At 43.5% G+C, this 26,635-nt stretch overlaps 1 protein-coding gene across 1 annotated transcript in view; it reads right to left on the reverse strand.

Moving 5' to 3' along the window:
* CLCN1 (chloride voltage-gated channel 1) overlaps window positions 1-22,579 on the reverse strand; it is a 48,011-nt gene extending 25,432 nt beyond the window's left edge. The window contains exons 1-8 of the mRNA XM_050895489.1: window positions 22,514-22,579; window positions 16,359-16,601; window positions 9,645-9,798; window positions 8,986-9,117; window positions 7,282-7,410; window positions 7,045-7,178; window positions 6,612-6,689; window positions 2,268-2,346 (exon numbers count right to left, since the gene is read on the reverse strand). Of these exons, the coding sequence (XP_050751446.1) occupies window positions 2,268-2,346; window positions 6,612-6,689; window positions 7,045-7,178; window positions 7,282-7,410; window positions 8,986-9,117; window positions 9,645-9,798; window positions 16,359-16,601; window positions 22,514-22,579 (1,015 nt within the window). The remainder of the gene's footprint in view (window positions 1-2,267; window positions 2,347-6,611; window positions 6,690-7,044; window positions 7,179-7,281; window positions 7,411-8,985; window positions 9,118-9,644; window positions 9,799-16,358; window positions 16,602-22,513) is intronic.
* Window positions 22,580-26,635: the final 4,056 nt, after the last annotated feature.

Here is a 26,635-nt window from a genome sequence, read left to right on the forward strand (position 1 = left end):
ATGCAAAGATTTTTGTTGAAAGTTTGATAGTAAATTTCCATCTTCCCTGATGTCAATCAGTTGTTCTTGCAAACTAATCAGGTGTTGAATTTTTATATCCTTAACAAATGGGTTCAAGACCCAATGAAACTCTTAAACTGGAAGATTTTTAAACAGGTTAGAAATTTCTGTTTCCAAGTTTTTTAAGTGTACATGTATGAGAGTTTTTGTAGGTGACACACATTGTATTTGGCAACAAATTCACAAAATCTCCACAAGTTTCCTTTGAAAAGCAGTTACTTTCTCACCCACTGTTAGAACATCACTTTCACCTTGAAGGGATACGTCAAGCATGTTTATTTCTTCGAAAATAACTGCTAGGTAGCATGCTACTGACAGACGCTTGTCATCACAGAAAAGATCAGCAAATTCAGAACACTTGTCTTTTTGTAAAAGAAAAATGTGTAACTGGTCTTTAAATTCAACACCTCTTTTAAAAAAGCCCATTGTCACGAGATAACCAGCAAACGTCTGTATGATACAAAGGATTCTCATGGTCACTCCCCATCTCATTATGAAGTACTGTAAAGATTCTACTGTTTCAAGGTCTTGTTTTTATGAAATTAACCACATCGATGACATCCTGTAGCACTTTGTGCATGCCTGGCTCCCATTTCTTTGCTGCAATAGCTTGCCTGTGAACAACACAGTGAATGAATTTCACGTGTGGTGCCATCTATGTAACCTTACCACGCAATCCTTTTCTTACGCCAGTCAAAGCAGCTGCCGCACCGGTCGTTACACTTGCACAGCTTTTCCAGAAAATCTTTTTATTAAAGAAGTAATTTACTGTTGAGAATATAGGTTCTCTGGTAGATCTTTCCTTTAGTGGCTCACAGAAAGTAGTTCTTCATGTATTTCACTATCGAAACAGAATCTAGCAAATATCATAAGCTGAGACATGTTAGAAACATCTGTACTTTCATTCAGCTGCACAGCAAGCCTCTCACACCGTGTAATTTGTACTGATACTTGTTTCTTCAAACCTTCAGCAATGTTTTCTATGCGTCTTCCAACAGTGTTTGCTGACAAAGGAATGCATTTTAGTTTGCCGCCGTATCGCTTTCTGCGTATTATTGCAGCCATTTTTACTGTGGCAGGAAGAACAAGTGTTTTCCCAGTGGTATGTGGCTTTTTGTCTTTTGCTATGAAGCAAGAAACCTCAAAGGAGGCTTCTAAACATTCATCATTAAGTTCAGTGAAATTTTGTAAATTACTGGATTGAATATCACACAGTTTGAAACCGCTGAAAAGAATGTAGAGGTTTGTCTTCATGTTCTGGATGCTTAGTTTTTAAATGTCTTGCTAATTCTGATGGCGTCATAGTGTCATTAGCTATCTTCTCAAAGCACAATATACACTTAGGGTGAGGTTCATCGTTAATGATAGCAGATGTAAATCCATATTTAAAATAGCCTTTGATAATTTTGATTTATTTTGGCCAACTTCTTGTCACACCTGATTAGCTGGTCATTGTTTGTACCTCGTAATGTGGCTGATTAAGAGCCTGTACTAGGAGCAGGAGAAGTGTCAGCTCTGCCGTCTTCTTGTCATTCGTCTGTGCTCGCATTATTAGTATTATCTTCAATCCGCGGTCTCTTTGCAGGAATCTTTTTAAGCCACTTATCCATTTTGTGAGTGTTAGTTTAGTTAACACTAGATAATTTAATCCATAAATCCACTTAAGTGGGCACACCTTGATTGCAATACATTGCAATATGCTGAAAGTGAGCAAATGACTGAGGGCACCACTGTCAACCCTCCGCGTTGTGAACAACTCTACACCCAGGACACCTCATGCACTGTATGTGACAAGTGGCCATCTGACATATGGACTGAGTGAGGGCACCACTGCCAATATGTATACTGAATATTAGTAAAGCTCAATTTATTTCATTTTTTTTTAGATTTAAAAAAAATAGAAATTCTAATATTTCCCTCCCACAACCCAATGGATCATCTTGTGCACCCCCTGGGGTATGCACACCCCAATTTGGAGACCACTGTTCTAGAAACACTTCCCCTCTTGCCTCCAGAAGGCTGACAACATGGGGAAAAAAAGACTGTGTCAGAGATGCTGGGGAGGTTAGGTAATGCTAAAGGTAAGCTTCTTTGTTCAAAGTAGATGGCAGATCAAAAATATGGTGCAGGAAAGGGGGAGAGGAGAAGAGGACTAGGCAGGAGAGGACTTAGGTACCTGAGAAAAAGGAAACAGAACAGCCACTTGCCTCCAAGTGGTGTCCCAAAGCAGCAGCCGACCCCCACAGCGCAACCCACAGTCAGGACATCCGTGTAATAATATGGCTGCTACTGGTGAAAGAGACAAAGAGAGACAGACAAACAGAAGAAAGAAGTAAAGAAAGCAGAGAGTGAGTAACAGAATTAGCAGGTATGGCTACATGCTGTCACCCAGCTCTGTCACCAGTCTCAGAGCTATAGCTATATTTATCTTACTTCTCCCTTCTGGATGGCTTCAAAATATTCAAAAGACAAGACCTGGCACAAGACAGGCATATACCTGGAATCCCATCTTCAAGACACATGGAGAAGGCAGCATCTCATCTTTTATTGAAACATGCATATTCTGTCACTGTAGAAGAAATGTCTCATAGAAAATCCTCCAGAGGGTGGAGGGCACATAAGTATGTTTTACTCCATCTCTTTTACTTTGGCAGGGAATCTCAGGATGCACGTGCCACAGCGTGCATCAAAAAACCCACCCTGTGAGTCTGTGTGCACAAGGCAAAAGCATGTCCAGAACCGAGTGTGGACAGATGCTGAAGGTCCTGTCACCCTGGGTAGGTAAGTGTGTAACAGATCACCTAGTAAAGCATTGTGCTGTCCTGGTGAAAACAATCATGATAATAAAGGGAAATGGAAGGTATAAAAGGTAGAGTCTCTCCTGAGACAGTTTTGGAAGACATAGAGCTGTGGAAAGGGAGAAAATACTTTTCCACTCTTTCTCCAAGATTTGGCCCTGAAGTGCCTAAGAATGGTGAAAGGTGAGCAGATAGATAGGTTTTATTTTATTTTATTTTGTCTAAATCCTAGGTGGTGTATAATACACCAGTGTTAAAAGCCTGTGTATTTGGTACTTTCTACTATCATGTGTTCCCAAAGTATCCTGTTAGATCTCCCACGAGAGTTTTAAGAAAGGGTGGTCCTGTGTTATGGTGGGAATCTGAGCGGCCAGGCTGAGTTCTAAACATAAATTCCTGTTTACCTGAGCAGGTGTTTGATAGAGCCTCAACCGAAAGGTGTCTCAAGGCTATCTCTGCACAACCCAACAAAAAAGGGCCATGGACCATTCCCTGACGCAGAACAATGTGTCTATATCCACAGCTTTGTCCTAGGTAACTTCTGGGCCCTATTAGTGCCCCTGCGGCCTTAAGACATAATCACATCCACAACAGGGATGGGGTTCAGTTCAAAGTGTCTGGAATAGTGGGAGGGTTGTGTTATAGGCCACCAGCATGGTGATTAACAGCTTGAAACTGACAGTACATGCGACATGGCTACAGTATGGCAAGACGTAATTAGAGTTGTTTGAAGGTGCAACGCCTGATGGGACAGTGTTGAAGAACAGTATGAGACAGAGAGACCTATAGCAACCACTGAGAACAGCCTGTGGCATATGGCATCTCCCAGGACCCAGCACTGCATCAGAGTGCTGGTGCTGTGTAGCAGCATAGGAGTAGCCAGACAGACCAAAACAAACAGACAAACAGAGTACCAGAGTGCACTCAGAAAAAGTAGGCTGGGCACCTTTTGCTTGTCAAGGGCTAAATGGGCTTTTCAAATCCATTTTGAGGGCTCCTCATTAATACACAGGGTGGCGTTCAGCAGCAACAACACTAAGAAGTTATACACCATGGGCAAAATGATGTGAAGTTGCAGGCTATATCCTGGACTAAGGTCAGCTAAAGATTACGTGACTCCCAGGTAATGGAAATCACATTTGGCAACTTGGTGTGAATCCATAAGAGGAACCCAACTAGGGCTACAAAAGCCATGATAACTTTCAGTTTGTTCCCATACTACAATGTTATCACAGACTCACAGCAAGTTTTAGTCTGGAAGGTACCTCTGAACGCTTCTTCTCCAACTTGTTTTTTTACCTTTAAGAGAGATACCATTCTCCTGTATACTACCAATGGTTCCACCTGACTGTGATCTAATCCTTGGTTCTGAACCTGCTTTCTCTCAAGGTTTTTGGCAGACTTACAAGTTTTGCCTTGAAGCCTCAGGCTTCAGCTCAGGCTGTCTCCCAACTTGCTGTATTGCCCACAAACACACAGCGCTCAGCCTCTCTGTTGCTGAACCTGATTTTCTTCCTGGCACATCTTTTCTCAAGTTTCAACTGAAGAACCTCTAATTTGTAGCTGACAAACTACGTACCTTCCTTTTTTTTAATAGCAAACCAGAGTAAAGATCATTATTATTGTTGATACAAGACCATGTTACATTTGTCAGCTAACTCACTCATCCATTTGAAGACTAACAGGAAAGTAGTTCATGGAAGAAATAAAGCCAACTTAGAAAAAACATCACATTTCAAAACCTCCTTAAACTTCTGGGCACAATAACTATGGAGAGAGGTTCAGGGCACTGCGTGGGGGGAAAGTGAAATGAAGGCACAACAAAGAATGGAGAACATTTTAAGACAAATTATTTATGAATATATTTCCACTGTTTTAGGAAGAAGTTACCATGTGCCTCTGGCACATGTGCTGTTTAAGGAAATTCCGTGAATCAGAAGACTAGTACAAATGTGAGGGGGTAGAGATAAATTTCCACATTTCTCCTCACAGCGGGATCATAGAAAGGTGCGAAGGGACCACTGGAGGTGTCTCCTCCACCTCCCTGCTCAGAGTTGTGCTAATTCCAAGGCTAGATCAGGTTCTTGTCCAGGTGAGTCCCGAACATCTCCAAGGGTGGAGATTCCCTGGACCCTCTGGGTATCTGTGCCAGTGCTGAACCACCCTTGGGGGAGGGGAACATATTTTCCTTATACACAGTCAGAATTTCCCTTATTGCAAGTTGTGCCTGTTGCCTCTTGCACTGTGCCACTCTGAAAAGAGCCTGGATCAATCTTTGCTAAAATGCCCCTTTAGGTGGTTGATAACATCAGTTAGACCATCCCCCTTTAGCCTTTTCTCCTTTAGGCTGAGCAAACCCAGCTTCCTCAGCTTCTCCTCATATACTGTTACTCCAACCTCCCAACCATCTTCCTGGCCCTTCGCATCTCTCTTATATGGGGAGCCCAAAACTTTACACACTGATATTTCTGTTCTCCAGTCCACTGATGAAGTATTCATATAGTAGTTTCCTGTTCACATTATCACTTCCTGTCATATTTGCCATCACCTCCTGCCCTTAGATGTTGCTACTCCTTACTTGAAGTTTTTTTTTTAACTTCTGTTCTCTACTCAATCCTTATTGTTTTTGTGGACAGCCCTTGGTGTGCTCCAGGTTGAACAATGTCCATGGCAGGCAGGGACTGAACAAGCTGCATCATTAGAAATCAGCACATTAATAGGTGTCACTTTTCGTATAACCTTCCCTTTCTTTCACTGCCACCAGTTACACACAAAAAGAAAGAACTCATGTTGCTAGAGTGGAGAGGTATCTGTGGAGAACTTTTCCTGAGAGCAGGAAATCTCACAGCAAGAGGCTGAATGAGTTGTACATTAAATGTCACATATAGGAAGACACTTGCCTCCAAGAGGAGCCCCGAAGCAACATCCAACTCCAACTGCGCAAGCCGCCACCAGGAGGTCGAACTGCCTATGCACATTCTGGAACAGAGAGTGCAGCCAGAGAAGGGCATGCTGGGGTTAGAGGGAGCAAAGCCAGGGGGTTAGGATCCAGAACAATGAAACAAAGCAACAGCCAGCAGCAGATCCAGCCATTGCTATTACAAATAGCAGGCTCTACACACTTTAGTGCAGTCTTTAGTACTGTCAGCTGGTCTTCAACAGTGACATCTGGTCCTTATGCACAGGCAGGATCTACTCAAGTAGAACAGCACCTCCCATTGTTGTATTACACAGCCAGTTTCTGCTAAGAGCCTGTACGTAAAGCAGTTCCTACATTTAGCTATATATGCAGTTAATAGATTTTTTTATACAACTAGTCAACACAGTGATCAGCCTGCAGAGGCTGTTCTGCAACAGCAAAAGCCTAGAGACAGTGTCAGTGTCTACAATTAGCAATGCTGTATAAATTTGGCTTAAAGACAAATTGATCTTTGTCTGCGGATATACTTTTTTATACAGACAATGATCACAGTGCAAAGCTATCAGCATCATGAGATTGAAAACTTGTCAAATGCATATTCCTAACCAGCCTCTGTGTAATTGGTAGGTAACATTGGTGGTCCTGCACAGTTATGTGACTGTATATCTGGCCTCCCACTACCATTTTCTTTCGCTTGCATTGTACTGCTCTATAGCAGTACAGTCAACTTCAATCCATATGTTTCCTCTGTGTTTTGTGGCCTACCAATACTATCCTATGTGTCTTAGGAGTTCAACCTGTGGAAGAGCTGTATGCAGAGACATGTGCCTTACCTCATACACACCACAGAAGATTGACATGAACTTGCTGAGTACCGCAGCACAGATACTGGCAATATGCACAAAAGGACCCTGCAAGAGAAGAGGAGGCGGAAATCAGAGAGGGTTACCCTCTGGTTACTGACAACCATTTAGCCATTGCAGATCTCATAATTTCTCTTTGGCCATCTCAGCCAGTCCTCCGATCTTCTTTTTTCTTCCCTCTCAAAGACTACCTGACTTGAATTCTTTGATGTTTTCTATATCAAGCCTTTCAAAGTGGAAGGAAAATGGCCAATGGAAGATAAATGTTGCTGCAAAGAGCAGAGCTTTGAGAAGAGGAATGGTGGCAAAAGAAAGAAAACATTTATAGACTCTTCTTCCACAGACAACTCCTCCCACCTGCCAGACCCTGGCTACTACTGCACATGAAAACAGCAATATTTACCTCTTTCCCCACAGGCATGCCACTTCCAAGCCCAGCTGTGAGGCCCACAACTTTGGCCACAAAAGCTTTGAGAGTGAGATATTCCTTGAGGACCACTCCCCTCATAATCGTCTTCAGCTCTGGGATCCCAGACCCTAAAAACAACAGCAAAGCAGGCGATGAACGAAACCCGCAGGCAAATGGAATAAGAAAAATGAGACAGACAGAAACAGATCTTGCCATGCCTTCTGCCCTCACCAACAGCCTGCGGAGAGACGAGGTGGCAGAAAATGGCCGCAAACAGAATAAGAACAAGTGGGTATGTGACCCATGCCAGATACTGCATAGGAACATTCGGGTGCAGCTCTCTGTACATCCACTTGTAGGCTGTAGACAGACAAACAAAGAAGTTGTCAGTAACCACAGCTGCTCCAAACAGGTTGGTAAACATCAAAGAATCACACACTTGCTAAACCTGCACATACTAAATCTCCCTGAGAAATGCTATTCTAAGTCCTCATTTTCTAAGACAAGCCTTGTTGCATTTTGAGTACGAGTTCCCAAATAAAACAGGCATTCTGCAGGAATGGATAGAAGTGGCTCTCTGTTGTTAGACACTATTAATACCTGTGCCCAAATGTGGTGTAAGAAGAGGGGTATTACATGCAGTTGTGAAGATGAATCACTGTACAGGGTCTTTTTATTTGTCAGCCTGAGGGCTTTATGTGGGTCCTGAAGGACAATAAAGTGGTCCACCAATAGCTAGTGCCCTCTCCTCCCTCTGATTTATGAAAAATCATTCCTTCATAAAAACTAGCTTAAAAGGTCTGATTATGATTTGCCTTTTAGAGCAGCAGCATGAAGAGAGCTGTGCCAACTGTTAAAACAGCAGTGGTACCATTGCTCAGCCAGGTACAACAGCACGAGCTGCTGAGAATCCAAACAGAACTGCAGCTCCTGTGCAGTTCATCTTCTTTGCCTGAGCTGGCTCCCCACACAGCAGGAGGCTGAGACTTGGTGGAGGGAAAGAAAAAAAACCCCAAAGGACTCAGCTGCAGGGAGTATAAAGGACAGGGGCTCTCTGAGACTGGTAGGGCAAGCCAGACACCTAGTAGATGGGGAAGCTCTAGAGGGAGGAACACTGGGCTGAAGGAATATTGGGAGCTTTGAGGAACTGCAGTGTCTGATGGACATCAGCAGCCAGGAGCGCTGAGAGGAAAGGGTTGGTATGTGTGTGCAGGTCAGGATTGGGACATTGAGGGTAAGGACAAAAGAACAGTGCAGTTAACAGGATGTGGGCAATGCTGTGTGTGCATGTGTGCACTAAGATGGAGGGCAGGGGGACTGAAAGATTTTGTAATTGTTATAGCTGGCAAAGGGGAGAGGGACAACAGGAAAAATGCAGGGAAGGGATATAAGACAGTGATTAAGAGATCTTTGTGAAAAGAGCCAAAGGAGAAAGCACTATGTGGCCAGGTAGTGGGAAACTGCAGGACACTGTATAAATAAAAATTGGAAATAACAAAATAAGGTAAAAAGCAGAAACACTGTCAGGAGGGCATCTGAGAGCCCCTCCCCTCCCCATCCCCCATGTGCTCAATATTCTTGGCGAGGATGGGAACCAGTATAATAGGAAGGGCCACAGTACCGCTTCCCTGTGTCCCTACATATTCAAGGGAGCCTGAGGCAAAGGGAGTCAAAATAATGGTTTGTCTTTGACTCCTCATACACCTATCCTTTGTTTCTGCCCACTTACTTCCAAATTTTTCCCTGCCATCCCTTTAAAGAACCTCTCCCTAGTTAACCTTTTCTCTACTATGTTGCAACTACTTCAAACTTCCCAGGCAGCAAGGGGTGAGGATGGGACACTGATGTTAAAGGAGGAGGAACATCGGTCACTGGGCTTTGTAAAACATTCGTATCATTTACAGTGTGCTTTTGCAACACCTGAATGGGACCCACCCTGTAGGCTCTTCGCACTGGCATAATCCATTCCCCAGCTCACCAACGCCATGACCAGACCCAACAGAACCAAGAAAATCCAGTCCTCTCCAAGCTTCTTGGTAACATATTTCTGGATGCGTCTAGCACAGTCTGTGGAGGGAAGAGTGAACCAGAAAAACTGAGGGAACATAGATGAAGCCTGTGTCTGTCTCTCCTCTCCTATGCTGAGAACCGACTACAATAAGGATTTATTTGGAAGCATCATGGGCTTCACGTTGAAGGACTGGTACCCATCCCTCTCTTACACAGTCCTGCAAAATCTTATGTAGTTTCAAAAAAAAAAGGGGGGACGACACGACACGCAGCAGAATTTAACATCTTGTGCACTAGCAGCAAAAATCTGATACAATAAAGTCCTTTTCCTCCTGTTACAGAGATCTGTTGTGGAAAAAATGATTAACTTGGGACTGGTCTTTTTTTCCAAACAGATCTTGGCTCTTCCTAGGATGAAAGCTCACATGAAAAAGTCTTTTTGATCCACTGTGATTCCTTTTCCTTTCTTCCCTGCTTCTTCCCAGTCACAATTTTCTTGTCTTTTTGCCTTGCTTAAATTCCATCTCTCTGGCTGGCCTACCCGACATCTGGTCATAGGGTAATGAAAGATGAATTGTCCCTACCTTGACATTTGGAATAGTGCTCTTCTTTGATCTCTACTTGACTCTCACGTTTCAGGGGTCTTTCATTGTTCTTTTGGGCCTGCTTCTTATTCAGTAGTTTTGCTGCTTCCTTCTCTGCAAAGTCAGTTATCTGGTCTGTGTATTGGCCATAAAGCTGGAGGAGCAGAAAGCAAGAGACATGAAAAGGAAAAGATAAGGCAAATGCTCCTTCACAAATAGCATTAAAGATGAAAAGGCAGATCTAGTAACAGTTCGAGGTGCAGACCCAAATGTACCCAAGCAGGGAGACAGAGACACAGAAACTCTCAGACAGATGCAGCTCATCTTTTTTTTTCTTTTTCCTTTCTGGTTCCCTCTTCTCAATCTCTCCAAAATCTTTTCATCTCCTTTTTGGGGGTACAAGATATGCTCATGGAATATTAATTGCTTTCTAACATCCTGAGAAAGAGCTGGCTGTGGTGTGAAGAGATTGAGCAGGCTTTCTGGAGGTACAAAAGAAGGTCAAAGTAGTTCACATGAGGCTGCCACCCTCAGGGCTGTCTCATAGATTTCAGCAGTGCTGTAAAACATCTCTGAAGGTTTCAAGAGGTATTACACTATCAAGCAGGCTGCAGGAATGTCCTGCATCTGTTTCTCCTGCTGCCAAGGAATGCTTAACAGGGCACACAGCCACTGATGGTGCCTGTGGAGGAAAAGAAGCAGCATCAGCTCAGAAATATCACAGCGTACTGCACATCTCCCATTATTTACCCAAATCATCATGCTAAGTCCTCACATATCTCCAATTCTTCTGAATTTCCTAACTACTTAATCTAGTCTTTGTCTTCAGATACTAATCTTGAAATGCGATTGGTTATATGCAATTCACAACTAGCTACATGTGCTTACCAATGACATTTCATACATGGATCTGTAGTAAACTTGGCAGTTGTGCCATCTTGTCAACACCAAGATCTCAAGGGAGCTTGAAGGATCCTGACTGTGCCCTCCTGTTTCTCAGATTCCCTGAAGAGCAGCTATCCTACCTCACTCCTTCAGAGTATAGGTGGGGAAGGTGTGCATTTCAGAAGCAGAGAATAAGCCTCTCCTCACATGTCCTTCAATGAACTAGCTTTGGCTTTACTTGAGGTCAGGTTACCACCTGATGCATGGCCTGTGATCTTGGCACTTCCCACCTGCGAGAAGGTGACCCTTTGCTTCCTCCCCAGCACAACATCTGCTTCTCTAAGATCTTCTGAGTGGCAGGAGGAGAGTGAGCAATGCTCTGATCAGCAAAATCAGACACTTCAGCTGGAGAATGACAAGACATATGAGAGATATAAAGCACTACCACGCGCTTAGGAGACATTTCTATTTGACAGCTTTGTGTGTCCTCCTTTTGAAGTGACACAGGAGATGTTGCTCCTATTCCCTTGAGATCCAATAGATTCAGAGACTCACAGAAAGATTTATACTGGAAAGCACCTCTGGAGGTTTCTAGTCCAAGCCTCTGCTCACAGCATGTGAACTCCAAAGCCAGATCAGGCTGCTGAAGACTGTCCAGGCAACTCCTAAGCATTTCCAAGGGTGGAAATTCCCCAGCTTCTCTGAGCACCTGTTTCAGTGCTCTGCCAATTCATATTTCCACATCACAAATATGACTGAAGGTTCTAAGTAGTTTATTTATTTGCATATATTCCTCAAGCGACACTTGAACCATATGCAGTAGCTCCCTTCGAAAACCCTGGTGTTTTTTTCACAGAACACACATCTAGGCTTTTTTAAATCACCCTGTTCTTAAGGTGGCTTACCTGCTGTCTCTTAAACAAATTGATCCTATCTGAATATCTGAAAGTAGTCTTCCATGCATCACTGTATTGGAAGCTGACAAATTTTATGTAATTGTTAACAATTACAACACACTCTAGGCAAATTAAGCAATGCAGACTTTTTGCAGTGAGGAATGGCCATGCTTTGACCCCCATAATACAGACAGAACAGTGAAACATCAGGCTGAAGAACTTCATATACAAGGTAAGCTGTCACATACAGAATACAGTCCTAAATAGCAGACTGCTCCTTTTTTCTCTCACTGTGTCTATTTCAGCCAGAAATGCCAAGTACTAGCAGATTTTAGACAAATGCATCTTCACATCACCTCAGCTAATGTTTCATTGCCTTTACATGGTCATGAGGGATGGGTTTATATCAAATACAGCTTAATCCAAACTATGAACTCAAACCCGTGCCAAGTATGATGTTCATATTAGAGCCTTCCATCTGCCCAGATGGAACAGCATGACAGTATAACAGTATGGGTGGTAAAAGTCATCATGTGGTATCCTAGTTCACTGCTTCTATCTGGATGGAAAATGGTGCACTCAGGATGTGGGAAAAAAGGAGTTAGTCTCCAGACACAAAAATGAAGGTTCTGTCCTGGAGAACAAGTTAGTCTCAACTCACTTAAAGAATGCTCCATACACATGCTTTGCTTCTCCAGGACTCTGGCACTCTTTAAAATGGTAGGAGATTGTGGGACAGAGAAAGAATCTGGAAATCAGAGGATGACGTTAAAGTAAAATTAGGTTAGGCAAGAAATATCCACTCCATTAGAAGACATGTAAAACTAAAAATATAACACAGTAGGACTTAGACTGTTCCTTCTTCTGATGCTCCCTCTCTAATACAAGGAACACAGTTTCTGAGCACCAGCAAAACTGGAGAGAATTTTAAAAGATATCAATTACCACCTAAAGGCTTGAGCCAGAAAAGGTACTATCATGCCTAGCTTGGCTAAATGCTGAGTGAGAACATGATAATGGTGCAAAAACAGCTGAAGGTATAAATACCGCTAAAGGGGGGGTGGGGGGAACCCAAAAAACATCCAGGGAGAAAGCACAGCCAGGGTAAAGTTCATTTTCAGGGAGCAAGCATTTATTAATGTTTAACTGTAAATCAGCAGGGTTTGTCTTTCCAAAAAAGATGGGGAAGTTTCACTGCTTAAGTAATGGAGGAAAAGGTGAACAGAATCTCAGGGGAAAAATACGTACAGCACCACAATCTCAAGACTTTTCTGGGAGCTATTTTCTGAGAGCTCAGCACCTGCGTAAAACTGCCCTCCTCTCACAGTCCAAAGCCTAAGCTATCTCCCATGCCATTCAGACTGAACAATATGTTCTCTGCAGCATACTCCAGTCCCAAAATCCCTTCCCCCAGCACTGCCAGTGCATACTGTTTTTAATCTGCTGCTCCTGGCCATTGAGGCAGCCTTAGGCTCTACTGCTCATCCCTCTCACTCCCACCTTGTAGCCATCCTGCTATTCCTCAAATGATCTTCCTTAGGTTTTTTTTCTGATGGATCACAAAAGAGTAGCCATATTTGGTCTCAAAGGTGAAACGTCCCAAAACTCACTTCATAAGTGCATTTCAATGTCAGTAAAAAGTCTAGGCTCAAGACACAGAGCCAATGAGACACATGTGAGGGGTGGGGGGCAGCAACAAAATAATAGTTGTTCCTGAAGAACAGAAGGCAAAGGGGAGATCTAACAGCAGTCCCACCACCTGAAGAGAGAGGGGGGTTGGAGAGAAACATCAGAGCAAGACTTCTCGGAGGGGCACAGTGCAGGACAAAAGGAAAAAGGTGTAACCTGCAAGAAAGGAAAGTCCGTGCAAAAGGAAAACATGTCCCCATCCTCCCCCTCTTGAAGATGGTTCAGCACAGGAACAGGCGCCCAGACGGGCTGGGGAACCTTCAGTCTTGGAGATGTTCAGAACGTGCCTGGACAAGGCCCAGGACAACCTGACCTAGCTTTGGAGTCAGCGCTGCTGTGACCAGGGGCTTGGGCTAGAGACCTCCAGAGGACCCTCCCACCTACATCTTTCTGTGAGTCTGTTATTCTATATTACTGCATTGCCTAATTATTTATTACACATCCCTCCCACTACACCCATCTGTGTATTGCTGAGTGAGCTCTCTGCCATGAACACCCTTTTTATAACCACAAATAACACAGCTTCTAAATACTTCACCAGCTGTAGCTGCTTTCTCATGCAGAAAGAAAACAATACAAAATCCTACAGTGTATAAGAATGTATATTTTTATGAATGTATATTACATCATCTATCATATATCTACTGTTATCCTAATTGTCCAAAATTATGTATATATTACTATCATTATCCTACTACTATTATTATTTTATTATCTATTAACCACTATATGTTTTTTGACCATCAATTATCTGAAGGTCCCAGGCCAAAGACCAAGATTTTACTGTTCTGGGGCCTGTGTAAACCCAAACAAATCACAGAGTCAGTCTGAAATAGTTTCCAACCTACATATAAAACAGAAGGCAACAGCTCGCAAAAGAAAAGGGCACAACAGAATGAAAATCTCTCTCTGCCAACTGTTTTTTCACATGACAGTGGGGAAAGAAATCTTAATGGTTACTCTGCATGGAAAGGGATGAAAACATGTGCAGCAGGTTGTTTTTCATGCTAATAACGTAAGTGTGCATGTTTGTACAAGACGTACATTAGCATGCATATTTATACTTTTATCTGCATGTGCATGAAATGGGTAGCAAAACACACATATGCCCAGCAAGCCTGGTTTTGCCGGAATATGTCTGCATACAAAGTTTCATATGTAAACATACATGCACATGTGTACGTGATTGTTTATGTGAAGTATTTCTAGGGCATATTTTCCAGTAAATCTATAAATATGGCTGTCTGTTTTCTAGATTGCAAATTGTGTTGACAAATGCATGCTTGCCTGGGCACACTACTGCCTGAAGATATGCATGGGAATGCATTTGATGGCCTGCTTGTTTGTGTGTGAGGTTGTCTATCTACATGCATTGACCAGCATGCCTCTGGAGCTGAGAACAAAGACACTCCAGTGCCAGGCAGCAAGAGCACAGAGGTGGGTTGTATCGCCTCACTGCGTCTCACAGTTGTGAGAGTGGTTTTAGACGTGTGGGACTAGCATATCGGGTGGATACATGTGAACCGGGATGTTTTTGTGCATGGATGTACTTTACTGGAGAAACAGTTTGCATCCCACAGCTCCCCCCCGCCCTCAAGTCACTAAGGTTCACGTAGCACAAGGTGCATTTCCTTAACCCACCTCAGCTCTCCAGCCCTAGGCGTTGCTCCACTCGCACCCCACGGGGCAGGCGTGTGCCATTCTCCCAGCAGAGCCGTGACACTCACCCACGGCCAGCCGGACACTTGGGGACGGCTGATGGGGACGGGACGTCTCCTTCCCGCCAGCTGCTCCTGCCTCGGGCCCCGTCCGCCCCGGGGTCCGCTGTCCGCCCCGGGGTCCGCCGTCCGCCCCGGGTCGGGCTGTAGGGCTGGCGCTCGGCACCAGGCAGCGATTCAAAGGCTGAATCCCGGAGGAGCTCATCTCCACCTGGGCGCACGCACCTCTCCATCCCGTCCCACCCTGTGCTCACCCCGTTAGCGTGGCTGCTGCAGCCAAACCATTGCCTTGTGTTAGTGCAAATAAAGCATAACCTGCTCCAGTCAGACCTCTGTCCAGACACCTTCCCGTTTGGCCTGCTCCTTCCAAATCAGCCAGGGAGCGGTTTTGGAAGAGCTTAGTGTAGGAGACATTTGCAAACTCTCAGATTTTTTAGACAGTTTCAGAAGAGAAATTCCTGAATACGACCGTGGAACCGATTCTGTAATCTTTTGCAATGTGGCACATATAATCCTCACTGGAATGCTTATCTATTGGAAGAGATTTTCTTGGTGGCAAATATGGCTTTTTCCCTATCAGTGAATCACAGTCTTCAGATGATAACGAATGCATCCCCTCCCTCATCCCCCAATCATTCACTTAAGTATTCATGTAAGGGGAGTTGTATTCATGTAAGGAGAAACATCCACTTTGTATGAATTTCACATTCACATGCTCTCTCCTTCATCATTTGAACTGGATCCTTCATTGCTCTAAAGCCCTCTTATGTCAGCTTAGTCTGAGCAGAGTGGTAGGAAATAAGACACCAGGACTCTGCTGTAAAACCTCCCCTTTGCAGGAGGCTATCCCAAAAGGGGAGGTAGAGGAGATACAGAGGGTAATGGAACAAGAAGCCGTAACTGGAATACATCTATGTCCCAGATATTTTTCTGAATGCTGCTTGTATGAACCAGAGCAATAGTCAGGTCAAATTTAAGGGTTAGAAAATCTCTCACAGATCCCCTAAGAGCTACCAAAACTATCAATATACATGTATGGATCTATGACCATGAATGGCTTTTTGGTCAGCGAAAAGTCAGAACAGAGCTCTGCATGACTTTGTCTATGCAGCTGTGCAGACAGATACCCATCTATATACATCACTGTTCTCTTTGTTTTTATTCACTCTTCTGCTCTACTTAATATCACTGTGCAGCTGAAGGCAGTTGCAGTTTCTCTTTGCTGTTACAAATACATTAATGGTCTGGTTGATTTTCCCCATCCCAGCTTGCCCATTCTAACTCTCTTTGTGTCCGTGGCAGGTGAAAATTACCCCTGACTTGAAATGCTGATAGCACTCCTAGATGTAAGTACAACCGTAAAAGTCAATGCCTGACCTGGGAGTCAACAAGCAAAGCGGAGAGTTGGTAGGATTGGCAATGGACAGGGAAGTGTGCTCTACCAGCACCGTTCTGGGAGCCCCAAGAGCCTATGTGATCCCGGGGAGACCTGTGCTGCCACAAACGTCCCAGTTCTCCAGCCCTACCTGTGGGTAGCTGAGGGAGTTCTCCAGGTAGTGCAGGTCGTCCCCTGTCCCCCCGGCCTCGTGTCCTGCCTCCAAAGGTATCCCGTAACGGGTGCATTTCTCAAAGCAGACATAGTCGTATTGCGGTGTGCCCCCCCACAAAGCTGACTTCGATCTGGGTTCCTGCGTCATGGTCTCTGAGCTCTCCATGCCTCTACTCTTCCTCACGCTCAGTTGTAACGGAGCTGCCGCTCTGGGCCTTACCTAGAACCACCTCATGTTCTGGCTGAGAGCATGGCCTCCGCACTTTCTTCTGCTCCCTCCTTCCTTTCTTTCTCTCCTCAGACCACTCTGACTTGTCCTGTTCCTGCACTCACTTTCTCTCTGCCCCTCCTCCTCCTCGTGCCTCTCTCTCTTTCTCCTCTTCCTGCCCAAAGGCAGTGATTGCAGGGTTTAACTATATTTATAGCAACCTTCCTCTGCCACATGATTCCCCAGTGCTGTGTCTGATCTCAGCAAAAGGCACTAACTCTGCTGGGATTGAATATCAGGTGTGGGCAAGAGGGGAACTCCTGAAGGAGAGGGAAGGGGGAGGGGGGGAGGAGGAAAGAAGGCGGTAAGACAGACAGAGCTTGAAGTACAGAGACCGAAAGCAGACAGGAGGAAGCAGAAACTATTATCCAGGAGATCTCTTCTTTCACACCTCCCCATCCTGAGCAAGCCATATTTGCAATGAGAACAAAATTCAGTGGGTTTCCTTGTCCTCTCCCCAGATACCAGGTGTCCAAAAGACTGAGTGACAATCATAAAGATGCCAGCAACTATGGTGAGATAGAACAAGATGGGTGCACACTCAGTGTCCCAAGACAAATTTTCTAAGTAAGTCCATGGTCCACAAGAGAAGCAGCAAGCCCTAATGGAGAAGTCAGGCAACCCTGTAAACTGCTGAGCATTTCAGCTTAATCTCAGCCTTCCCATGTGCCCTTATGGGGAACACTTTACACTCTTTGAAGAATGTCACCAAACTGCTCTGTGGGTATTCAATTATGCAGAAATTTATTCTTCTTGATGCTCACTTTTCCACAGGCTAGAGCATTCAACAGCTTCTTCTCTCCACTCTGTCACTTGTTTCTCAGCCAGGCAAAAAAGCAATGAACTCAGCCAACACCAGTGAACTACCAGCCAGTGACAGGAATGAGAAGCATGTTCCAGCAACATGGTCTAGAGACACCTCCCAGTACTGTCAGTGTGCTGCCTGCAACCATATGTCTTTTGATGGCTATTAATCAACAAAGAGCAGTGAGTTCAAGATCCTAGAAATTGTGTACAAGAAAAGAAGACCCCACATGCCTCAAACACAGTCACTGAAGAGCTGCTATTAACTCCTTCTTCCTCATCTTGTACACTATCACCTCTCCAGAATAATGGTTTCCAAGCTTCTCACACTGCAGGATAAGAGATTTGCAGGCAGGATGGGGGGTGGGGGAGAGAGGCAAAACACCCTTCTTTTGGGTCCAGAACAGTAGCCTCATTATTTCATTTTGCAGACCCCTGTAAAACATTTCTCCTGGAGGCTCATTTTGCTTTTTCTCAGTCTGCATGGTCCTCGAGAGTGGGGTACAAAGAAAGTCTCCAAGAGGAAGAAACACTTGATTTCCTCCATAAACCACCTCCCCACCTCCTCCAATATTTCTGCTAACAATATCCATATGGATATCCATTAGCAGTAATATCCATATGGATATTGTTAGTCTGTACAACCCACACCTGGTGGCAGGCCAGGCAAGCGCTGAATATTTCCAAAAGCAATATCAGTACTGCCTCAAAACATATAGGCTTATCTGTTTCATTCTCACAAGCACTCACTTTACTGTCAATAAGCAATGTTTCCTGGAGGAAGACTGTGGCCCATCAGTAGGACAAAACCTGTAATGAACCACCTTAAAGAAGAGTTTCTAAGTGACCGTGTCTGGGAAATCAGCAAAGAACATTTGGATACCCTCATAGATTTCCATCATAAAGGCATTAACTGCTCCCAACCTATTGAGATGCTTTTGGAAGACCAGTGTCACTATGGCTTACATAAAAAATGATGCATAGCATATACTATATAGTGTATAAAATATTAAAAACTGTATAGAATGTAAGTGTACATCATATATAGGAAACCTAAAGACCAACCACAGTAAGCCCCAACAAACATCAAAGCTGTAATACAGCACCAGATCTTTAGTTACTATTACATTTACTGGAGGAGAACACTCATCACAGCCACTGGAGAAAACTAATGGGAACCTTTACTCAAAGGTGCACTCTTCTTGTTTTTCAAGAGGCACAAGAATAGCACATCAGAAATTGCTTCAGTATAAAAAAGAACTCCCTATTGCCAGCTAATCAAACTCTACTATCTGTCTTGTATGATACTGTTGTGGAATTTCCATGGAAAATAATTATACAATTATAGCCTAAAATAAGATGATCCTACCCTGAAAGGTTTTTTCCAAGAACCGTCCCTCTCAGCCTCCAAACTGGCCCCAGCCTCACTGACCTCATCAATAAAAGCATGAAGGACCCCAAGGCCAACATTCATCAAATGGCTCTAGATGCTACTCAAACAAGAAACCTTTACTATCCTCATGAAGAAGACAACCCACAAAAACCCTGCGCCCTCACTCATACGTTCCACAATGTAATACACCTCATCCAGTGCACCAAATGGTAGACTGATAACTATACAGATGAAACTGAAAAATCATTATGCACACAGTGGTACATATGTACACTCTAAGGACCTAGCTCTAAGGATAGCTGCAGCTAAGGACTTAGCATTTATCTAATTCCCAGTGGGAGACCACTTCTCATCACACAATCTCTCAACCTCTGATCTCTGTACCCAGATATTGCCTACCAAGCAAAAGACTGAGAACTGAAATTCACCATTCCAGTGCATGACAAAATATATGCCATCTGTAGAGATACTGAATTTATGTCACATTATTTCCTGTGTCCTGAACACTAATCTTATCATGCTCCACTTATAAATCACCGCTTTCCTTCTTTCCCCTAGGAGGAAAGCACTTTGTCATCTCTCTGGGCACTATTAACATCCTCTCTATTCCACAAGGTACCAATAATCTTTTGTCACAGCCTCGCTGACACTAGTCTAGTTAAATTCAAAGCAGCTACTCTCAACTTGTATTTGCTTTGAGATCTGCTGCTTCTATTTCAGACTCAAAGAAGAACTTGTAGACCCACCAGCTTGTCCACTTTTTCCAGCTGGCACAGCTGACCTAATGAAAGGTATTGTTCCAGCTCTACCCATTGTGTTGTCCATGTTTTCAGATCAGCAGAGTCCCAAAAGTACAGAATACTGAGCACACCCTGAAAAGATCTGGCTTTCTGCACTGCTGCTGCCCAGTAACTGCTGTCAAATCTCCCCTATCACTTTTCCTGTAATTTCCTGCCACAGTTCTTCTTTATATATTTTCTTTATTGCTTATCTGTCCTGCTTTCTACTACCAAGGCCTAGCTCTGCCCTTCTACCAGGACACAGCAATGTAGTACTGCTGTTGCTTGAGAGGTTACCAACATACTTGGAAGACTACCACAGAAGTGAAGGAAGATGTAAAAAAAAGAGGAAGATGTAATAACCATCTCGCACTAGTCACAAACACAGATGACCTGTATGTATGGCTTGACTCCTCAGGTGCACCTAAGCCTCTTGAAAGGGCTCACAAAAGTTTCTAGAGTGCCCCACAGCACACAAGAGAAAAGGTATACAACCTGCTCATACACCAGTTTTTTCTTTGCATATTACAGGCCCTAGAGGGACTCCAAAGTGTGTTTCTGTGGTACTTCCTTCAAGCAGGACATCTTCATGACAGATAAAACTACAGCTACAGCCCAAATTAGGGTCTTAGGTGAGGAAAAAGAAAGGAATAGAAGTTAGAAGAACTCTCACCCAAGATGGGTCTCTTCTCCAGTCAGCCATCTATCTTTCTCCCTCCTCTTCCCAGTTTTCTCTCAGGTCTCCCTTTCTCTGCCTTTATTTTTTTCTCCTGAATGCTTTTCAGGATGCAGAAATAGAATTCCTAGCCTTCCCATCCTACTGCCTTTATAGTGAAAGCTCTGATAGTATGGGGGGCGGGATGATTGAAGACTCGCACTTCTCTCATGGTCCTGTCCCAGGAGATTTATCACCTGAAATCCCAGTGCTATTAATCAACAGTGGCAAGCTTAATGTTGTTCCCTGTGCCCTGCCCACACAATTATCAGACATCATACTAACTTCTGAGCCTTCTGCTTATACTAGAGCTTTTTTTTTTTTGTTTCTGTAGCAGGTTCATCCTAAAAGATCTAGACCACTTCACGACCTCACTGTATACAAAACTTATGGCCCACCACCAGACTGCAGCCTCCTCTGGAATGAAACATAACGTATATTTTTCAGCTGCCACCAATACTGCATACACAGACATTATAGCAGATGGTGATGCAAAGCCCTGTACCGTCCCAGACTGAAAGGAGTTGAATTTGTGGAGGCAGAGTTATTGTTACTCAGAACCATGCATGCAGAATAGAAAAGCAGTCATTTAAGAATAAAGAAAAAATAATATTCTGTGTTTAAGAGAGCTCAGTCCAAGAGGTCCGTAAGGCTGTGAAGGAGATAATATAAAAGATAGGCTATGAGACAAAAGAAACTGTAAACGTGAAAGGGAAAAAGGGAGTTTTGAAGGAGGAAGAGGAGAAAGGTGACAAAAGGAGGACTACTTAACAGTAACAGAGGCTCTAAGAGATAAACACAGAGGCAATAAGAGACAAAGCACAGAAGGACATGAGGGGATGAGATGCAGGACAGGAAGAAGTCACAGCAAGTGTACTTTGCCTCAAGCAATCGCTTCAGATGGAGAAAAAAAGAGTGAAAAGGCAGGAAAAAGATTTCAGTAGACATAAGGCAATGTCTTGTAGATGGGAACAAGGTGCTTGAATGGGACATTTTATTAGACAAGATACCCATGGAGGCTTCAAAGAGCTACAGGAGGCAATTGGAGCTTTGTGAGAGAAAAAATGCTGTGAAAAGGGTTAGGAAGAAGGAGGGAGATGGGGAGAAAAGACAGCTTTTATAGTGAAAGAAAGAAATAGACCATGGACTGAGGCTCGAACAGTAGCAAAAGACAGAAATTTAAGCTGTGCAGGAGCACATTCTAAGCAAAGCTGAATATGGAGAGATGATGACAGAGAACTCTCAGACAACACTTAAAAGAAAGGTTGAGTTCACAGTAAAAAGAAAGAAAAAGTGCAGAAAGTTTAAGGGATTTCATCATGGAGAAATAACAAGATAATATGATGATATTCAGGAGGACATGTACTGACTAATACTAGACTGAATAGAGCAGAATTGACAGAAACAGGGCAGATTTTGAGAATTATCAGCTTTGGATAACTCAAGTAGGGAGATGATGATGTTACCAGAGGAGAGGCAGAATGGGAAAAAAAACATTGATCTCACAATTGAAAGCAGATTAATACTTATAGGAACACAGGGACATGAAGGAGCTATTGAAGTAGATGGTGGAATAGATGAACCTGGAAGGAAACTTGAACAGATCATGATATGACATGATGACATTGTGGTATGACATGATATGACAGTATGATATGCCATGACTTGGCAAAAAACAAATGAGCTTTAAAGGGGCAGGGTTATGTCCCAGTTCCAGAAACAACCCACTTTGTGAATTCACCCCAAAATCAAATGAAACAAAGCCATATCTATGTTGATGCTAGTACCTAAGGTAAATTACTTGTTAATTTGACGTTGTCTTATATCACAGTGTGGTAACAGTTTGGAACTGAGAGCAAAAAGAACAAGCAGAGAGAACTTAAACAAACCCAGCAGCAAGAGCAAGACACAGAAAATCAGAGGAAAGAGAAGACAGCAAAATTAGGTTTTATAAATGGATCCCAACTCATACAGAACTTTAAAGTGGATCTGACTAGATGTCCTGGTAAGCTCTCCGGTCAAGACCAGCAGGCTTCAAAACTCAAAATACAACAGTCTTCACTAGAATAAAAATAAGATTATTTCATTTTTTTAAACAGAGAAAACTTCAAGCATATAAGTGAGGAAGCACAGAAATAATTATATAGTTTATACACAACTCTCCCCCACCCACTGCGACCTTGGTTGCAATTAACTTGATGACCTTCTGAGCTGCTAAAATTTTGTGCTTACACTCCATTGCCTAGGAGATTGTTTCCGCACCTCCACAGCTTGGATGGCTCCTCCCTTACAGCTGCCCCTGTTCTTAAATTGCAACCCTCAACTCCCTCTGACTCTCTACCCTACAGCACCCTGTAGCTGCTATTAAATAATTTCTTCCTTTGCATGTGCTCAACGGCTTTCCAAAGGAAGAGGTGTCTTACTGGTGGGGTAGAGATCTGATTGTCTTGTCTTAGAATAAACTGAGAACAAATCAAATAGGCACAGTGTGTATACAAGTATCAAAAAGTTAAAGCAAAAAAAAAGAGATAAAAGGTAAAATCAGACTGCTGAGAGCCAGCAAACTTTTTGTAACTGTATTACGCATCCAAAAGCAGCTAAAGTCAATAAGAACTAGCAAACACTCAATGAACTGTTTGAAGTGGGTTCAGTGGATTTCTTATTTTCTAGGAGAATAATGTTGCATCACAAATATTCTCTGAAGTAATCAGCTTGAAGACATTTTTAGCAGAAGAGACTAAGGAACATCTAGAAAGTACAGATTCATCTCTAATGATCAAAACATATTAGGGATGCTTCTAAGCTTGTGAATTTGTTATTATTCCAGGACAGAGAATCTACAGACTCTCTGGGAAATTGCTCTTTACCTGTGTATCTAGATGATGATCTCTGATTCCAAATGGTGAATGTTCCCTAATAAGTCATCTGCACCATGACCTGTATTTTGTTGTCAGCTAAAACCATCCTTGAGAGATGGTAGGCAGTGCATAGTAGGTAATTTGTGCCTTTCTTCCCCTCCTCCCTGTAGATTGCTTATTGCACAGGTAAAATTAATAATTGCACAATCAATCTGTCAATCATGCAATTACACAGCAGCATGACTGACATCATGAGGGTGGAAAGAAAATGCAGTGATGAGCTGTGTAGAACTGGGCTGGCACAGGCTGTGCTAGGGCTCCTGGTTTTGTATTGGACTTGGCTAATTTCAAGAGAAGAATGCTGCCTCTTACGTAAGCCATGGCCAACTAGGAAAAAATGTGGTCATAGCTGAAAAGTTTAGGAGGAGGACTGGCTTATGAAGCAAAATTATTTGGACTGAGATGAAGAGGGAAGGTTTCAAGGAAGGTTTCATGCTAGGTGTATGCTTGAGCTGGGGTTGGACAAGAAGAAGGGACCTTGAGTATGGACAGATATCTGCAGGAGGCCATGGCTAGGATTAGAGGTATGCAAGAAAAGAAATAATTTATTTCATTTTCCTGATACATGTTCAACTTTCAAATGCTTGAAAAGTCACTTTGAAGCCCTAGAATCTATTGATCTCTCTGAGAGGGTGATCACACTACTGATTTAGGGGACTTAAGGAGCAGACTGGTTGAAAAGGACAGTCCTAATTTGTTATGTACTGGAACTAGTGATCAAGAAGCTTGATGCAACAAAAAATTATTTTTCAGCCAGCTCAGGTCTCCATTCCAGCTGATGCATGGCCACATGAACGTTAGAAAAGAAGGGGTCAGGAACACACCTAGAAATGAGGAAAGGGACTGTCTTTTCTGATTGCAGCAGAGACATAAGCTACCATAAATCTTTTCTCAGTAACACTTGGGTCTTGCTTACGTTTCAGACCTTCACCATTATTAGAGAAAATGCTATAAACTACTTACATGAACTCCATGGTTGCCGAGTACTAGTTGCTGACTGTACTAGTTTGTCCTGTCCTGTCTCAGCTAACTGAGATAAATGATGTCAATATAAAAGTTGTAGCACAGACATGTTATCACTACCATTAAACATTTTTTAAATACCTTATTTACTATCTTGTGCAGTTTTGACTAAGCTTCCTGTTTTCCTTCTCCTTCCCCCATCCAAATGCAGATACCCATACAAAAACACCTAACCCTCCTGCATAGCAGCAGTCTTGCCTGTTTCCCATAAAACAATCCCTGGTAGTAATATTAAAGAAAGATGAAGGTAAACAGAGGGAAGATAGTAGTTCTCTTGGCAGCCAGAATAATAAATCCATCACAAACAAGGGCAAAGCAATTCCCCTGTGGCAATAAACTTTCCTGTTATCACTGGCTGCTGATACAGGGATGACAGTGAGTCAGCATGACATTCACTGGACTCCCTCCCTCTTTTCTCAGCCCCCTGCTTTGACTTGTAGGAATGTGTTGGGGGAAGGGAAGAACTGTATCGAGCAAGTGCATCCAAGTTGAAGTACTGGGTCACACTTTGGCATGAAAGCTGCAGAAAGTCTTTTCTCTGTGGAACTCATTAAACTAAAGCTGCTGTATACTTACCAGCAAGAGCCAATTTTGACTGTCACGAGGGGAAAAAGGTGCAAAAAGTACCCCAGGGCCGTGAGGGAGCAACAATCTCCAGATGTCAAAGAGACAGGTAGCCTAGTATTTCAAGGACAAAATAAGTCAGCAAAAGAAAGTGCAGGAAGTGCCCCACAAATGGCATTGTGTACCAGGGCTGACATTTAATGTCCATGCCATCTAAAAATATTAAACGTGGAACAGGAATCCAGGGAGTGGCTGTAGATTGACATTAGAAGCTATTGACCAAAGTCAGGAGTGGTGGAGGGATAATACGCCAATGAAAAAGAAGGTGCAGGGGAAAAATGATGGGAACTGTTCTAACTTTCATGTAATTTCAGAACTAAAATAAGTTCTAGAAGCTGCTAACTCAGATTGTTTATGAGAAATTACTGATTTTTGGACGCCATGTTTGTATGTTTTATAATATTGCTCACAGTCTTGCTCATGTGCATTATTTGTTCAGAGTCAGCAAAAATCACTGCTGGTATTTGTGGTATCTTGTTCAGACACTGCCCTTGGTCTGCGATGTAACTCAATTTTTGCCTATCTGTATCATCAGAGTCATATTCTAGTCCACCAATAGTATTACGTCTAGAGCATATTTTGATAGGGATCAGCCAGAAAACAAAAAAAAAGCAGAGATGGTCCTTGTGAAATTTTTCAAATCCCACTCCCTCTGCTGCTCGTCCTTGCATCGGGGGAGAGTCGTTGCTCTCTGCCAGGTGCGCTGGCTGGGCTGGGCTGGGCTGGGCTGGGCTGGGGACCTTTACTTAGCAGGAGAGGGACAGAAATGTCCCAGTCCACAGGCTTTTAGGCACTACAAGGACTGTGGGCTCACACAAGTCTGCAGGCTCCTCAGACCCATCATGCTGAGGGACAAGCTGTGCCACCTGCTGAAGACTCATTGCTCTGGGAAGAAGATGCAGCTGACCCTTGTCATGGCAGATTACAACCTCATCTTCATCAGTGAGTGCCCTATTCAAGGAGGGAAGGGGACCCAGAGGGCAGAGTGCTTCCCTGTACCATGGGGACCACAGCTCTGGCTACAGAACTTGCTGACATACAGCACTGCTGGTACCACTGGCACCACCACTGCTGGCCAGCAGGTTCCTCACTCTTCTCTCTCCCTCCAAGTGAAACAGCTCAAAATCCCATCATTAAACCCCATGGGATGGAGGGAAGGTCTCTGTAGGGGCAAGGTATTCTCCTTGCTTTGGGCAGGAAGGTTCTCCATTGTGTTCCTGCAGGAGACCTTCACCTTGGCAATCTAACTGTACTTTGTGGCAGGACCACTTGGACAGACATGCCTGTCTATACAATTTCATACTGAGTTTTGCCACACTGATCATTACAACTCTGTCCTCTCTTGACCTATAGTCTTGAATGCTGAGGAACATGATCGTTGTACTAAATCAGCTGCTGCACATTCAGATCTGTGTGGAACTGCATTAATGGCTTTACTATCCGTGTTCTGATACCAGGTCTGCAATATCATTTTTATCAGGATGCCTTCCTCAGCAGTATCAGTCCACAGGCGTGTCTGGCCCTGGCTATGAATTTTCCTTCTGCCCTGCTCACAGAGCTCCATTGGAAATAAGAGGCAGGTATCATCAGGAACGCAGGAGGTCAGCACTCCCTAAAGGACAGCTGGTACCTCCTCCAAACAGATAATAGTGCTTTGTTCACCTATATCCAAGTGGAAGAGATCAGGCTGAGCCACTACTGACTAGACAGAATCTGCATCTTGCACTGGA

This window comes from Gymnogyps californianus, chromosome 1 (genome assembly GCF_018139145.2).
Source record: "Gymnogyps californianus isolate 813 chromosome 1, ASM1813914v2, whole genome shotgun sequence".
Lineage (NCBI taxonomy): Eukaryota > Metazoa > Chordata > Aves > Accipitriformes > Cathartidae > Gymnogyps > Gymnogyps californianus.